The sequence below is a fragment of the Crassostrea angulata genome, chromosome 2 (genome assembly GCF_025612915.1).
Source record: "Crassostrea angulata isolate pt1a10 chromosome 2, ASM2561291v2, whole genome shotgun sequence".
Lineage (NCBI taxonomy): Eukaryota > Metazoa > Mollusca > Bivalvia > Ostreida > Ostreidae > Magallana > Magallana angulata.
Genome location: NC_069112.1, coordinates 28,900,754 through 28,915,125, shown reverse-complemented (window position 1 = coordinate 28,915,125; position 14,372 = coordinate 28,900,754). Strand labels below are relative to the sequence as shown.

Here is a 14,372-nt window from a genome sequence, read left to right as displayed (position 1 = left end):
AATTCCTGACATGAATCATGAGTACATACTGTTTATAACAATGCTTGCTACCCTTTGAAAATTTTAACTCGCCTTTAACATCTCATTTTTCAAAGAATTTTTTAAACGATTATACAAACTGTGTTCGACAAATAGTTTTTCTAAAATATTTTCTTCCTTTCTTTTTCAAAACATGTTTTATATACAGGCTTTCAATCACAACAAGTTTTTATAACAAAAGCAGAACTGAAAGTTTAGTCATTATGATCGTTTGACACCATATCACATATATTTTCAACCCGCAGCAACAACGGAAGACCTACTCGTGGCTTTGCCACGAGCTTGCTCTAGTTTATATTATTATCCATTGTCAAACTTCTGATTTTGTGTTGTTTTCTTTGCAATCATCATAAACAATAGAAAAGGGGTTATGGATATTAAAAGGGAATTGTTGAACTGTTTGGGGTAGAGAGGGAAAGTTATGAATTCGGTATCAATTTACAATATATTGATTAGGAGAGAAAAAAAATTGTGGTATTTGGGATATCCTAGATGTTAGGTAATACTATGTACATTATGGCCCATTGTTTATAAAAAAATAATAATAATACAAAGTTTATATATAAAGTAACATTTGATAAGAGTAATCAGCTTTTCCTTAGTTTACAAAGAAATTGTTCTTTATGATCATGAAAATTTACACAAAAGATAATTTATCAACAATTGTAGACAACAAAATTACCCGTTGAATATCAGTTTTCTATTTCATAACGTTTGGGATTTATTTTCATAAAATGTCAAGGTAAAGAAACCGACTCCATCGTCTTGTCAAGATATCAAAATTCCTATAAAGTAACAATTGGTAAAGGAGAAAAAGAGGTAAGTTACTTACATCACATGTAACCGTATATTAACCGGATGTTGACAGTCGCTGTATAAAACGTTAAACCTATGCCAGTTGAACCGGATAATTCCGACAAAAAGTAAAGGATAAAACATTATCTCAATATGGCTGAGAAATAAATATTTACAACCTTATAGTGCATAAGTTGTGTTTGTTGTTTTTACATCACTGTCATGACAGCATTCACTTTAACGCCATATTCGCGGTAGCACTCAAACCAGTTTCCAGTATATGACGGAATCGGCGGGGCCAATTTTACTCTGGAAACACCTGGAGACGACAACGACGCAATTTTTAATATTATTGTCTTTCATCTCTCGCAACAACGCCCGACCAGCACCATGTTCTCTATCATCATTACTGCCCTCATGCGTCACTCCTTCTGAATTAGTGAAGATGTATGCGTATACATTGTGGGTCGCGCTTCTTACTCGGTGTAGTCGGAGTATTTTTTTCAAGGCTTGGTTTACTTGTTTTACCGAACTAACTTCAGCTGCATAAGATGAGAACCGGTTTCCGTTATCCTCTATACGTTTTCCTTCGAATACTTTCGTTTCGATTTTGTCGTTCGAGGCATCGAGTAATTCATCGGCTGGCGGTCTGTTGACCTTTTCACGGTATACGGATCGGTTACTCGGGAACAAAAGTTTGTTACCTTTGATCACCGTTGTGATTTGTCTCTCGTTATAGCTGTGTTGGAGATCGTACAGGCGCTTTCTGCGTTCTCTCATTTCTTCTGGAAAGTGATTGGAATTCTTTTTTTTCTTTTAACTTTGGAATACTTGTCATGATTTTTTTTTTGGTGTAAATTTGCAAATTAAATAAATACTGGTCTTGGAATCTTTCTATTTGTCTTTGGATCTCCTTGTCTGTAAAGTTTGATGATTCCAACATTGTGGACGTCCGATTCTTGCATTTCTAGATGGTGCATAAAAAAATTTTGAACTAGAAGTGGAAGGTTTTCACGTGTCGTTTTTTCATGATTTGATTCCAATTTTGTGAAATGGACAATCGTATCATCGGCTTGAAATGGCCAGTCGTATCATCGGCTTGCGACTGTCCTAATTGTAATCGTTCTTCAACTCCGTGTTTACCGTATATGTCCTGCTTAATGTTTGTATCTTCATTTCAGTGAGACTCAAAATTTATCATGAAATTCGCAAGTGTGCTTTGTATGTTTGATATGACTTGCATAACATCTTTGAGTTCGTATTATTCAACATATTCAAAGGACTTACGTGTACATTCCGTTTCTCCTTCACTGCCCTGCATACTACCGTGACTTCTTTTGTTTCTGTCCTTTGTCCTGTCGACGGTTGCCATACTTTGGTAGATTGTTGTGTGATTACCTACTCACTGCGCTCGATCTTCACTCGGTTTAAATAAACTGGTTAATTTTTCACGTGTTAATCAATGCGTTCGTTAGTATCTTGACTTACTTACTCCAATTTTTATGTTACAAACCGTCCCTTATATAATTTCTGTCATTTGTTTTTCATAACACACAGGAGCTGAAAAAACACGTCTACATACCACCACCGGAACCGGAAGAATCTTTTTTTTTTTTTTTATCAAACTCATGTTTCGAGTTCTATTTTGGAAAGAAATTGTGGGACTCTGTATATCTGTATCATTCTTCCTTGATTATTGAAAATAAGATGTTTGTAGTTTGATGATTATAAACATTTAGTATGTAATTTGAATTACAAATTTCTCATTTATAGTTTCAATTCAATTTTTTTTAAGAATAACAGGGGAATGTATTTCATTTTTCTTTTCTTTTAATACTTAAATACTATTTTACATGGAATAATTTGGAATTTTTCTGGTCAAAACAGCTAGTGTATTTAATGATCCCTGATCAATAGCACCTTAATAGTTTGTTTCTTGCACGATCAATTAATGGAATAGTTTGAGTTTAAGCATCAGAAATCATTCCTTATTTTCAAGTTTCAAAAGCAGTATTCAATTACACCAAACTTAACCTCCGTCCTGTTTTTGCTTCGGCAAGAGACGACCTAACATTATACACACAATACCTAGACATAACTACATCTAAATCTTGAGTATATTACCAGAAGATTCTTATCATTTATTTTTTGGATGTAAAAAAAAACAACCAATTCACGACATGAACTGTTTTCAAACCTTTTAAATTTAAATCAAATTAACTTTATTATTGTCATTTACTTTTGTGGGGAGATGAATATCAATGACTGTCAATTTGAACCAACGTATTTTTTTACCTGTTCGAAGATTTATCAAAACTTGTGGTAGATTCTTGTAATTTCAGTCTTACTGCCTAGACCAAATTCAAACAGAACTGCTTATAAATACATGTACGTTTGTTAAAAAATTTAACCACGTTGGTAATATCCTTTTCTATGTACTTTCCATTCTAAACTAATACACAGTTGTAAATTGCTATATCTGGTAAGAACCTCGTAAGTTGTTCGAACTTGTGTTCGGACCATTTGTGTATGTTTATGCAATAAAATATGTTCAAACTAGCACCCCTAAACAAAAACAGAGAATATTTCTTTACACTGTACGATTGTCGTCAATTTTTAGACCGTGTTGATCTCTTTTAAAAGGAGAGCTCTAAATAAGACTATAGAAAAAATGAACAAAGGACTATATATGGTTTGAGTCTAAAATGGCCCCCTTAAATGAACACTACCATTTTACTGTAATTCTTTGTTTTATTTGTACAAATATACATTTAAAGTTTTTTCATAATTTTTCATTTTGATTTTAGTGCCCACAATTTAAAAATATGACATCATAAAGGTTACCTTTTCCCGCCATTTTCTCATTTTTAGCATAAAACGGCTTGTTTTGAAGCATTTTTTCTTTTAGAAAACATTGAGCGACTGCTTGAACAAACAAAATATTTTCACCAAAGATGTATCTTTCCAATACTTATAAGATAAGATAAGAAAAATGTCAATTTTTGACTGATTTTGATTGAATTATAAAAAAAGCGTCACTTCTTACGTCATATACAGCTAGTTAGTGCACATAAATCAAATGAATAGGTGAAAAACATATTTTATGTCAACTCTTCTATAAAATGATACAACAAATCAATGCATCTGAATCATTTTAAAAATAGCGAATTATGGGGGCCAAATTTGACTAATATCATATATAGTTCTTTAAAGGTCAAATATATACTTTTTCTTTAAAAAAAAAATAGTTTATAGCTGAAAAGATTAGACCTTAAATTATAAGGAATTTATTCTTTTGCAGATCAATTGAACATATATATAGGAGGTGTGCATACTGATAGCGTTTTGATTTTTTATAATGATTTATTTGAAAAATACCAGCTCTTGAACTTAGTCATTTTTGGCAAAGTATTGCATAGCTAGAGAGTACCCCACTTTCAAGGTTGACAAATAGTTTTTAGATACAGTTTAAACAAATAACAACTAACATTGACAGCTTTTCTCTTGTTTCATTATTAAATAGAACAGAAAGAAAACCACATGGAATTGTAAACAACTTTCAATGCCAGTAATATTGTTATAAATTTAGCATTTGGTATCTTTATCTGATTTAAGTAATGGAATAGTTTTGGTGTATTTCACTGCATCTCTGACATCTGCATTCGTCTCTTAGAGCATTCTCCTTTTTCTTAAAAGGTTTATCTTTTGGTCATGAGAGTCATTGCTCGTCCTTTGTTTGACGGATATATTGAACGTTTCTTATACATTATCAATTGTTGCTTCAAAAATCGACCAGTATCAATAGATACGCATACGGTACAAGGAAACTTTGATAAGGAAAAACTGCATAATTGTTTATTGTTGACTTTATTATTGTACACCCATTAATAAATGCAGGTAATGGTGCATTTTTAACATACGTAAATAGCCACGATAGCAGAAATGCACAAATTTACTAATACAGAAGTACAAGTTATGAATCATGTAGTATTTTGTACACTAAGCATTCTGATGAGTGTCCCTGAAGAAAATTTCTAAATTCTTCTAATGTTGTCCCAGACTTTGGGTATCACGTGAAAAACGTATTTACTGCTTCTAATAGAATAGGACGTACTTCCCTTTTGAACTTCGACAATGGAGTATTTCAATAGCTTGATTTAAGGCCTCATGGGCAATATTTTGCAAATGTGAGCATCGACATGATTTTTCATATTATTTCATTTCAAGTCTGAACAAAAAATTTGAAAATGAGATTCCAAAATGGTATATATATTCAACACGCTTTGTATACACTTAAACTTGTAGTAGCCCAAAATGCCTTTCAACTCATTCACCTGATTTGTTTGTCAATAAAAATAAACAGATGGCGAATTGGTATGCAATTTTACGCTGACGTCTCAAAATCTTGTGGTCTCGAGCTGTGTTAAACTTCATCCTCGAAATATTCAAAACCTACGACACAGCAGAGGCACCCGATCACAAAGTCATCTGATAGTTCGTCCAAAAACTGAAAGGTATAAAAAATGAATAATGTGTTTATGGGTATAGATCAGATACCGCCTAACAAAAAGTAAGACCCGAACTAAACCCTGGATTTACTCTCAATGTTTAGTCAGTAATACAAAACATCCCAAAGATTCTGTATCTTCAATTTATTCAACATAAACACGTCTGGAAACAGACACCAGTCCTTTTGTGGGACATTCTGTGAAAGCTGGAAAATTATACCAACAATAAATGAACTGTTCATATACCAAAATAATACATAGTTATCAAATCATCATATGATATCATACATATCAAAATTTTACATAATGGAATTGAGTTTTACTGTTTATAGTTCTATATAAAAGGCCTAGAAAATCTGCACTGAAAATAGCATGATATTAAAAATAGCGAGATCGTTAATTACAGATATAAACCAAAATTCTGTCTTATTACTGACACATTATGAAAATTAACACCAGCATAAACTATTTATAATGTTTTAAACTTACATGGTTGCCTATTAAAATAACTCAGCAAGAAAATTGTTGAAGGGATTTGTGTCCGAAACTCGTGCTTAAAACACCGGAAGTATATAATAGATCAAAGGCCGGAACGGCCACAAAGGCGTCGAACAGACATTTTCTTTTATATAGAATGATATCAATAACTTGAATTTCTGTTAATTTAATAGCGACTTCGTATTTCAAATAATTTTAGACATAGAATAGAGATGTATATGAAGTATGTTTTGTGCTGCTTTAAAAACAGAAATAAGTTTATTTTCTTATAAAATGGGTATTGTGATTTTAAAATTCAATAACTCATTATGGTTACAAAATTCGAAGAAATTTCAAAGTTCAAAAATAAATTATTTTTTTTTAAAACAATTTTCACAAGTTCATGATTTGAATACATTAACAGTATGTTCCTATTATAATAACAAAACATACTCTTATTTATTTCAATTCCCATTTGAAACAAGATTCCCTATGGTACGGTTGTTTACAAACAAATCCACAGTGCTATCTAAAATGCTCGACCAGACCAACTACATTATCGTGTTTATTTTTAGCAACAAAATCACTAGATACGTTTATCGCTTACATTTATTTTGGAGACCGTGTCCGATAACAAATAAATTTACATCGCAAATTTTATTTCCATCGGGCACGCTCTCCAATTAAAATGTAAGCGATAAACTAAAATAATAGTGATTTTTTTACACCTGATTGTATTCATCCGCCATTTCTTGATTAAGCAAATTTATATTTATGCAATGAGTTGTCAATAACCAGGTAGGCAAAGTTGTTTTTTTTTTGTACACAATTTAGTTTCATAAAAGGAATACGTTTAATACTTTAAGGAACTTATTTCTTATGCGCATTTAAAAGGCGGTGCAGTGCATGAATTTGGACGATTGCCAATCCAGACGATCGCTAGAAGGCTCTCGAGCATTAGCTCGACGCCTTAAAAAACAAAATCAGCATGGGGAGAAAATATAATTCCGGAAAAAATACAATGACACAACACTCCCCGTCTGATATGATAATATCACCCTTTTACTTAAACACGGTCAAAATATTAATTAACCAAAAATTCACAATAACATGAAGTTTCACTTAACTTATGCGAATTTTTAACTAAATCAAATTCTACTGTTCTTTTGGTACAAGAAGCACGACTTCCGTTGCTGGACGCCTGTAGATCTTCCTCTCTGGGCCCACGCGAACTTCGATGGTGCGGACACGCGAGTCATCACTATGGTGTGTCTTCTCTTTTATACCCATTGGCCAGTCATTTCGATGCAAAGTGTTGTCCCGAAGGAGGACAAGGTCACCTTCCGTCAGATTTCTCTCATCCTTCTGCCACTTTTTTCTCTGTTGAAGTGAAGATAAGTATTCCATTTTCCATCTCTTCCAAAGGCAATTTGAAAGGTACTGTACACAGCGCCATTGGTTTTTGTGTAGATCTTTCTGGGAAAACTCCTTAAGGTTGAAAGAGTCCACAGTATGGGTTGTCTTCAAGGTCAGCAAAGTCGCTGGAGAAAGAGGATAAGGTTCCTAAGGATCATAGAAGATTCCAGCCAGTGGACGAGCGTTAATGATGGAAGTTACCTCAGCCATTAGAGTTACCAGTACTTCATGAGTAAGGCGTGTGACTTTGGCATCCAGGAGCAGAGAGTTCAAGATCTTCCTCGCAACGCCAATTAATCGCTCCCAAGATCCGCCCATATGAGATGCATGTGGGGGATTGAACTTCCACTGAATTCCCTTTCTCTTCATGAAATTAGAGAGAATGTTATCATTTACATCAATAACACTAGCATTCAGTTCCTTCACAGCTCCAACAAAGTTGGTTCCACAGTCTGAGCATATCACCCGTACTTCTCCTCTCAGTGCAACAAAACGGCGTAATGCGTTAACAAAACTAGAAGAGCTCATCTCTTCTAACACCTCAATATGAACCGCTCGAATGACCAAACAGGTAAATATAACTGCCCATCTTTTAGCTTGCGCCTTCACTCCTCTGGTATTTCTAGTAACTACACCCCAGGGTCCGAAAACATCTACTCCAACAAATGAAAATGGTGGGGCAGGTTGAAGACGAACTTCCGCAAGGTCGGCCATTTTAGGTTGCTGCTGTTTTCCTCTAAGTTTCTTACAGATCACACACCTTCGCAAGTAAGAGTTCACTTGACGACGACACCCGATGATCCAATACCCCGCACTATGTATTGCACCCTCTGTGAACAAACGACCCTGATGTTTTACTTCTTTGTGAAAATGATCTATGAGCAGAGTTGCAACGTGACTCTTCTTGAGAATAATGATTGGATTCTTTTCCTGGGTGGTCAGGTTCGAACGGCGAAGTCTTCCTCCAATTCTCAATAATCCAGTGTCGTCAAGGTAAGGGTCGAGGTCGTAAATGGGACTCATTTTAAGCACAGTCTGTCCAGATTTTAAGGCGATAATCTCATCCAGGAAAGCCTCATGTTGAATGACGTGAATGATCAGAAGTTCAGCAGCTCTCAAGGTAAGTGGATTTTTGTCCTCTCCATTTCTACGTTTGTGTAGTAAGTTCCATCTAACAACTTTCTGAATCAGCAATATTGCCTGAGTGAGTTTACTCCAGGTTGAGAATTTCTCAAAACGATGCGACCCTAAATTGCAGCATGGTTGCACTTCCATCTTCACTACTGGCTGTAAAAAGTACTGAAAGTGCCATTTTTTACTGATAATTTCTGATATTTACTGATATTGTACTGTTAGTGCTGAGAATTGCTGATATTTACTGATAATTTTACTGCTGTTACTGATAATTGCTGTTGGTTCTGATATTTACTGATATTTACTGATGCTTTTGCTGTGAGCTCTGATAATTACTGATATTTACTGAGATTTACTGTTGGTACTGAGAATTGCTAATAATTACTGAGAATATTTTAAGGCCCAAAACATTGTCTTTTAATTATTAAATAACACATATTTCAGATTTAACACAGTTTATTTAATTATACATTCTTAAGTTTTATTAATTTGATATTTAGCTTCTTTTGAACTTCGGAAACTCACAGATCACATTTTAGACAATATTAGAAAGCCGGTAAAAAATTGGCACTTAAACTTAAGGCAGACTCCACAAAAATTTTAATTTCTAAATGCGGTTGACATTTTTTTTTCAACAATGAAAAACCCCATAATTCTTAACATGATTATTTTTCTTTTCAAAATAGAGATATACCCGGTCAGGACTTTATAATGTCTTTGAGGTTTTACTTCACAGAAAGATTAGCGAGGCAGTATCTGTGTATAGTATACATACTTTCAGCAGATCAAGAGGTTTGAATGTCGCAATTCAACCTTGTAAATTGTCAGTCTGGCACCTTGTGTATGACATTACGTAATATCCGTATACAGGAATCCATGATCTTGAGAATATTTATTCAAAGAGAAAAGTATTATTTTTATTGACAACAATATAAATAACGTATTAAAATGATTTTCATATTCATCATCTTATTTGTTCCGCATTCAATTGATTAAAAAAAGTTGGATAAATAATTTCTCTCTCTCTCTCTCTTTCTATCTATCTCTCTCTCTCTCTCTCTCCTACCATTTGCTGAAATCAAAATAGGTAACAATCGGCGAAGAATAATTTTAATTGTTCGACCTTTCACTCTTTCTCTTTTAATACATATGTAATATAAATTATCTTCTGTTGCACGGCTAAGTAATGTTGTCATGATCTAGTTCTATCATTGTAAATCTGCCCACCCTGCTCTCTCTCTCTCTTGCTCGCATATATTATCTAGTCCTAAAATTTGAGTTTCCGAGTCAAAATGGCGTAACGGCATTAGCACGATAAAGTTCTATTTCAGCATCACAACCGCCATTTCAAATACAGCTTTCGAGTGTAAACTTTTCTAATAACAAATAACACCAGCTTAATATAGTGAATATCATGCTTTAATTCTCTCTCTCTCTCTCTCTCTCTCAGATAATCTATTATAACGTATTTTGAGGCGTCAATGCAGAAAGGCATAAGCATGATTATGTCCCATTACAGTATCATAACCACCGATTGCAACAGCGATTTGATTGAAACCCCCCCCCCCCTCTATCTCTCTCTCAATACTTTATTCATGCACTTGTATGCGGTTATATGACCAGCGGCTATATAATTTTGAAAAAAGACACACAATTTAACTGATTTTCCTTAATCTATGAACGCTTAGATATTTAATCTCCACGCCTAAAAAAGCAGAAAAAAATATTTTGTATGTCTGGGATTAAGAGAAACCTCAGAACTAACAGAGAGCACTCAGACTATACACACGACAGGGTGACCACGGCAAGGTGTGAAAATTGACCACCTGTGTATATGTCTAGCAGTCGCTGAAAAGATTCGTTTGTATGTCTGGGATCAAGAAAACCCTCAGAACTAACAGACAGCGCTCAGAATATATACACGACAGAGTGACCGTGGCAAGGTGTGAAAATTGTCCACCTGTATATATGTCTTGCAGCCTCAGAATAAACAAATATAAATGGCCGGGAAATACAATGTGAAACAAAAGTGTTCGATTTTATTTTGAAAACAAAATTAGTGATTATGGCCGGGATAAAAACAAAGTTTAAGTTTATAATTATAAATATTTAACACGGTTCAATTAAAGAGTTGATCGCTCAAAATTTAGAATCATTAAATAGATGTTTATCAATTACATAAAGTGGTTAAATTCTTTATAATTTTTTTTTTTACTATGGATTGTTCTATATATACAATGTAACACTGTAGTATCGAGTGGATTGGCGCACGGGGATGGGATATATAGCAATTCTGCAATTTCTACATTCATTTATGTGCTGAATTGTGTTAATCAGCTAAAATAAAACTTAGAAACAAGAACAAACAGAAAAAAATATGCATTGAAATAAATAAGCAGATTATAAGAAGAATAATCAAATCTAATTTTGTGGTTGTAAAAAAGAAGTTACTGTTGATAAAACTTTAGTTAGATCTTACATATTTCTTTTTAAAAAATGCCCGGTATTTGTTTACCGATAATTTTAAATAAAGATAAATGGCATGTTACAGTAATTGAAATTAATCTCTTAAAAATCCCCTGCCTGTAATTCTCAGTAATTATCAGCAGTTCTCAGTACCAACAGTAAATCTCAGTAATTATCAGAGCTCACAGCAAAAGCATCAGTAAATATCAGAACCAACAGCAATTATCAGTAACAGCAGTAAAATTATCAGTAAATATCAGCAATTCTCAGCACTAACAGTACAATATCAGTAAATATAAGAAATTATCAGTAATAAATGGCACTTTCAGTACTTTTTAGAGCCAGTAGTGCTTGCAAGATTTGACTTCTGAATCATCATCAAATTCTTCTCCACATAGTTGTGGTTCCTGATCATTGTTCCACAATTCATGCGTTACAGGTGGTCCATTTAACCATAAGCTATTCTGCAAGTCTTTCACTTGCACTGAGCGAGTGCCTTCATCAGCTGGATTCAACTTTGTGGAAATGTAGTGCCAGTCTTCAGGTTCACTTAGTCTGCGAATCTTATCCACACGGTTTGCTACATACGTGAAGAATCGTTTTGACTCATTTTTAATGTAACCTTTGACAACTCTACTGTCAGTAAAAAAGGAAACATTGTCAAATTTAATGTCAATTTCTCTAGTAATAAGATCATACAGTTCAACAGCTAAAACAGCTGCACAGAGTTCCAGCCGCGGTATGGTGTGTCCATGCTTTGGGGCTAGCTTGGTTTTTCCCATAATGAATCCAAGTCGTTGTTCTGTTCCGTAACCCAGTTTCACATAAGCGACTGCAGCAATAGCCATTGTAGACGCGTCAGAGAAAACAAGAAGTTCTGTACTATGTGCTTGGCTTATCAGTACGCGGTACACAAAGCATTTCAAGACCTGACAATGATGACCTCCACGCATTCCATCTTTGGATAAAATCAGGCGGCAATGGCTCATCCCAATCCAAACCACTGGTCATGGCCTCTCTGAGAACTTCTTTTCCTGCAATTGTCACTGGGGCTACGAATCCAAGAGGATCAAACAGACTATTGATAGAAGAGAGGACATCACGTCTAGTGAAGGGTTTCTCTCCTATGTTTACTTTAAAGGTAAAGAAGTCCTCTTGAAGATTCCAGCAAATGCCCAGACTTCTTTGTGTTGGAAGATCATCAGCCAAGAATTCCGAATTCTTCAGGTCTTTAGCTAGATCTTGATGATCAAATGCAGCTAGTACTTCCTTGGAGTTGGAGGTTATCTTGTGAAGACGTAGGTGACCGTGTTCCTCCAGAGCTCTCTTTGTCCGTTGAAGTAACGATACTGCTTCTTCTGTGGTTGCATGTGAAGACAGTGCGTCATCTACATAAAAGTTAAAATGAACAAATTTCTTCATATCTTTGCCATACTTTTCTTCCGCAATGTCAGCTGTTTTTCTTAAGCCGTAAGTCGCCACTGCAGGGGAGGGACTGTTTCCAAAAACATTTACTTTCATCTGGTAGTCAACTAGGGGTTTTTCAAAATCATTGTCCTTGTGCCAGATGAATCTCAAATATCTCCTGTGATCTGCATCAACCATAAAACAATAAAACATTTGCTCAATGTCAGCCATAATTGCAATAGATTCTCGACGAAACCGCAGCAAAACTCCATACAGGTTATTCATCAAATCAGGTCCACTTAATAGTACATCATTAAGGGACAGTCCATCACACTTTGCCGACGAGTCAAATACTCCTCTGATTTTATCTTTCTTCTGTGGGTGGTATACCCCGAACAGAGGTAAATACCAACATTCAGTTTCAGGGGTCAAGGGCATTGCTTGCTCCACATGACCAGCTTCAAACAAATTCTTCATAAATTCATGAAAGTGCATCATCTTCGTAAGGTTCCTTTGAAGGCTCCTATCCAGACTAAGAGCTCGATCCATCGCTTGTTGTCGATTAGTAGGGAGAGCAGGGCGTGGTTCTTTGAAAGGTAAGGGAGCAGTCCAGTGTCCCGATGAATCCTTTTTCATACCATTATCCATTATTTTCAGGAAAGCTCGATCTTCGACTGACAACGATGGTCGATTGTCCTCACTTGTGCGTTTGAATATTGAATTGTTCTCCACACACTCTGAAATATGTATTTTCTGATCACAAGGTATAAAAAAACCAACAGGGGTTTCTTCAGATTGAGAACATATCATAGTTTTCATGACATCAATAGATGATGGTGTATGCATTCCATCTAGGCATGCTTCTCCGATAATTACCCATCCCAATGGTAGTTGTTGAGCATAAGGTTGAGAGGAAGTACCTCTTATCTGGTCAAGAACGTGGTGTGCTCTTAAAAAATCCCTGCCTATAAGTAGTAATATGTTTGCCGAATCATCTATGGGTGGGATCAAGTCCGCTATCTTTGAGAGATGGGGGTGATAAATGGCAACTTCACGAGTTGGTATCTCATGTCGGTTATAAGGGATAGCATCACACTCGATCAACGTAGGTAAATCAAATGTTGTTTGTCCGTCCAATAAGCTGATAACAAATCCATGAGACCTTCTACCACTGACTATAGAGGATCCACTACAGGTAGACAGTTTGTATGATTCGCATGCTGTGTTCGGATCAAAAATTTCAAACAGTTCAGGTTTAGCCAGAGACTTGTTGCTTTGTTCATCAAGTATGGCGTACACACTAAGTGGTGGATGTTGACTGTGCTTGTGATGAATACTGATGAGCACAATTTTAGCACATGACTTGCCTTTGAAATTGCCACAGACTTCTGTGCACACAGCGTTAACCTGTGAAACGGGATCTGTGTTAGTATTAGGATGCGGCAATGATGTTCTGTCATAGCTCGATCTCTCCCCGCCATACGCCTGTACGGGTCTGTTAGTGTTATTGTGCATAGCAGCGCAATGATATCTGCTACCACAAGTGTCACACTTCACATACACATGACAGTTATTTGACAAATGTTTGCCATCACAACACTTAAAACATTGTCCATGTTTTCTTAAGATGTCCTTCTTTTCACCGATGCTCTTTGAACGAAAGGCATTACAATCACTGGTAAGGTGGTGAGAATTGTGAATCGCACAGCGTATCCTTTCATTTTCTTCTGTTACACTAGTTTTGTTGGATGTAACGGTTTGTCTGTGAAATTGTCTGTTAGATTTGGTTTGTGACGCTGAGTTGCTCTGTGATGCGAATCGTTGTGATGTTTTCCTTTGAGGTACATTGTCAAAGTCAAAACCAGGGTCATTGATGACGTATGCCATATCCTGTACGAAGGTGCAAAACATACTGAATGGAGGGTACACTACATCATTGTTTCTTTTGAAGAGAATAGCTTTGTCGCGCCACTTGTTTTGGTAGTTCCGAGGAAATTTATGAATAACTGGGTTTACTCCATCAGCTGTGTCGAAGTAGCTCATGGTTTGACAGTACTTTGGGTCATCCTTTACGGCACTTATTTCGTTCAAGGTATCGGACAGACGAAAATAGTCCAACTTGTTGTTGAA

At 35.4% G+C, this 14,372-nt stretch overlaps 3 protein-coding genes across 3 annotated transcripts; all 3 read right to left on the bottom strand.

The window, feature by feature from the left end:
- Positions 1-789: 789 nt before the first annotated feature.
- LOC128170916 (protein IMPACT homolog) lies at positions 790-1,614 on the bottom strand. Its single transcript, XM_052836667.1, has one exon. It carries the CDS (start codon positions 1,612-1,614, stop codon positions 1,096-1,098), a length of 519 nt encoding a protein of 172 aa, XP_052692627.1. The 3' UTR covers positions 790-1,095.
- Positions 1,615-7,382: 5,768 nt separating this feature from the next.
- On the bottom strand, positions 7,383-8,510 carry LOC128174143 (uncharacterized). The gene has a single exon (XM_052839766.1). It carries the CDS (start codon positions 8,508-8,510, stop codon positions 7,383-7,385), a length of 1,128 nt encoding a protein of 375 aa, XP_052695726.1.
- A 2,660-nt stretch (positions 8,511-11,170) lies between these two features.
- Positions 11,171-11,683, bottom strand: LOC128174142 (uncharacterized). The gene has a single exon (XM_052839765.1). The coding sequence runs from the start codon at positions 11,681-11,683 to the stop codon at positions 11,171-11,173; it is 513 nt and encodes a 170-aa protein (XP_052695725.1).
- Positions 11,684-14,372: the final 2,689 nt, after the last annotated feature.

Coding starts and splice junctions, on each gene's coding strand:
- LOC128170916 (XM_052836667.1), bottom strand. CDS start 1,614: ATGAGAGAACGCAGAAAGCGCCTGTACGATCTCCAACACAGCTATAAC.
- LOC128174143 (XM_052839766.1), bottom strand. CDS start 8,510: ATGGAAGTGCAACCATGCTGCAATTTAGGGTCGCATCGTTTTGAGAAA.
- LOC128174142 (XM_052839765.1), bottom strand. CDS start 11,683: ATGGCTATTGCTGCAGTCGCTTATGTGAAACTGGGTTACGGAACAGAA.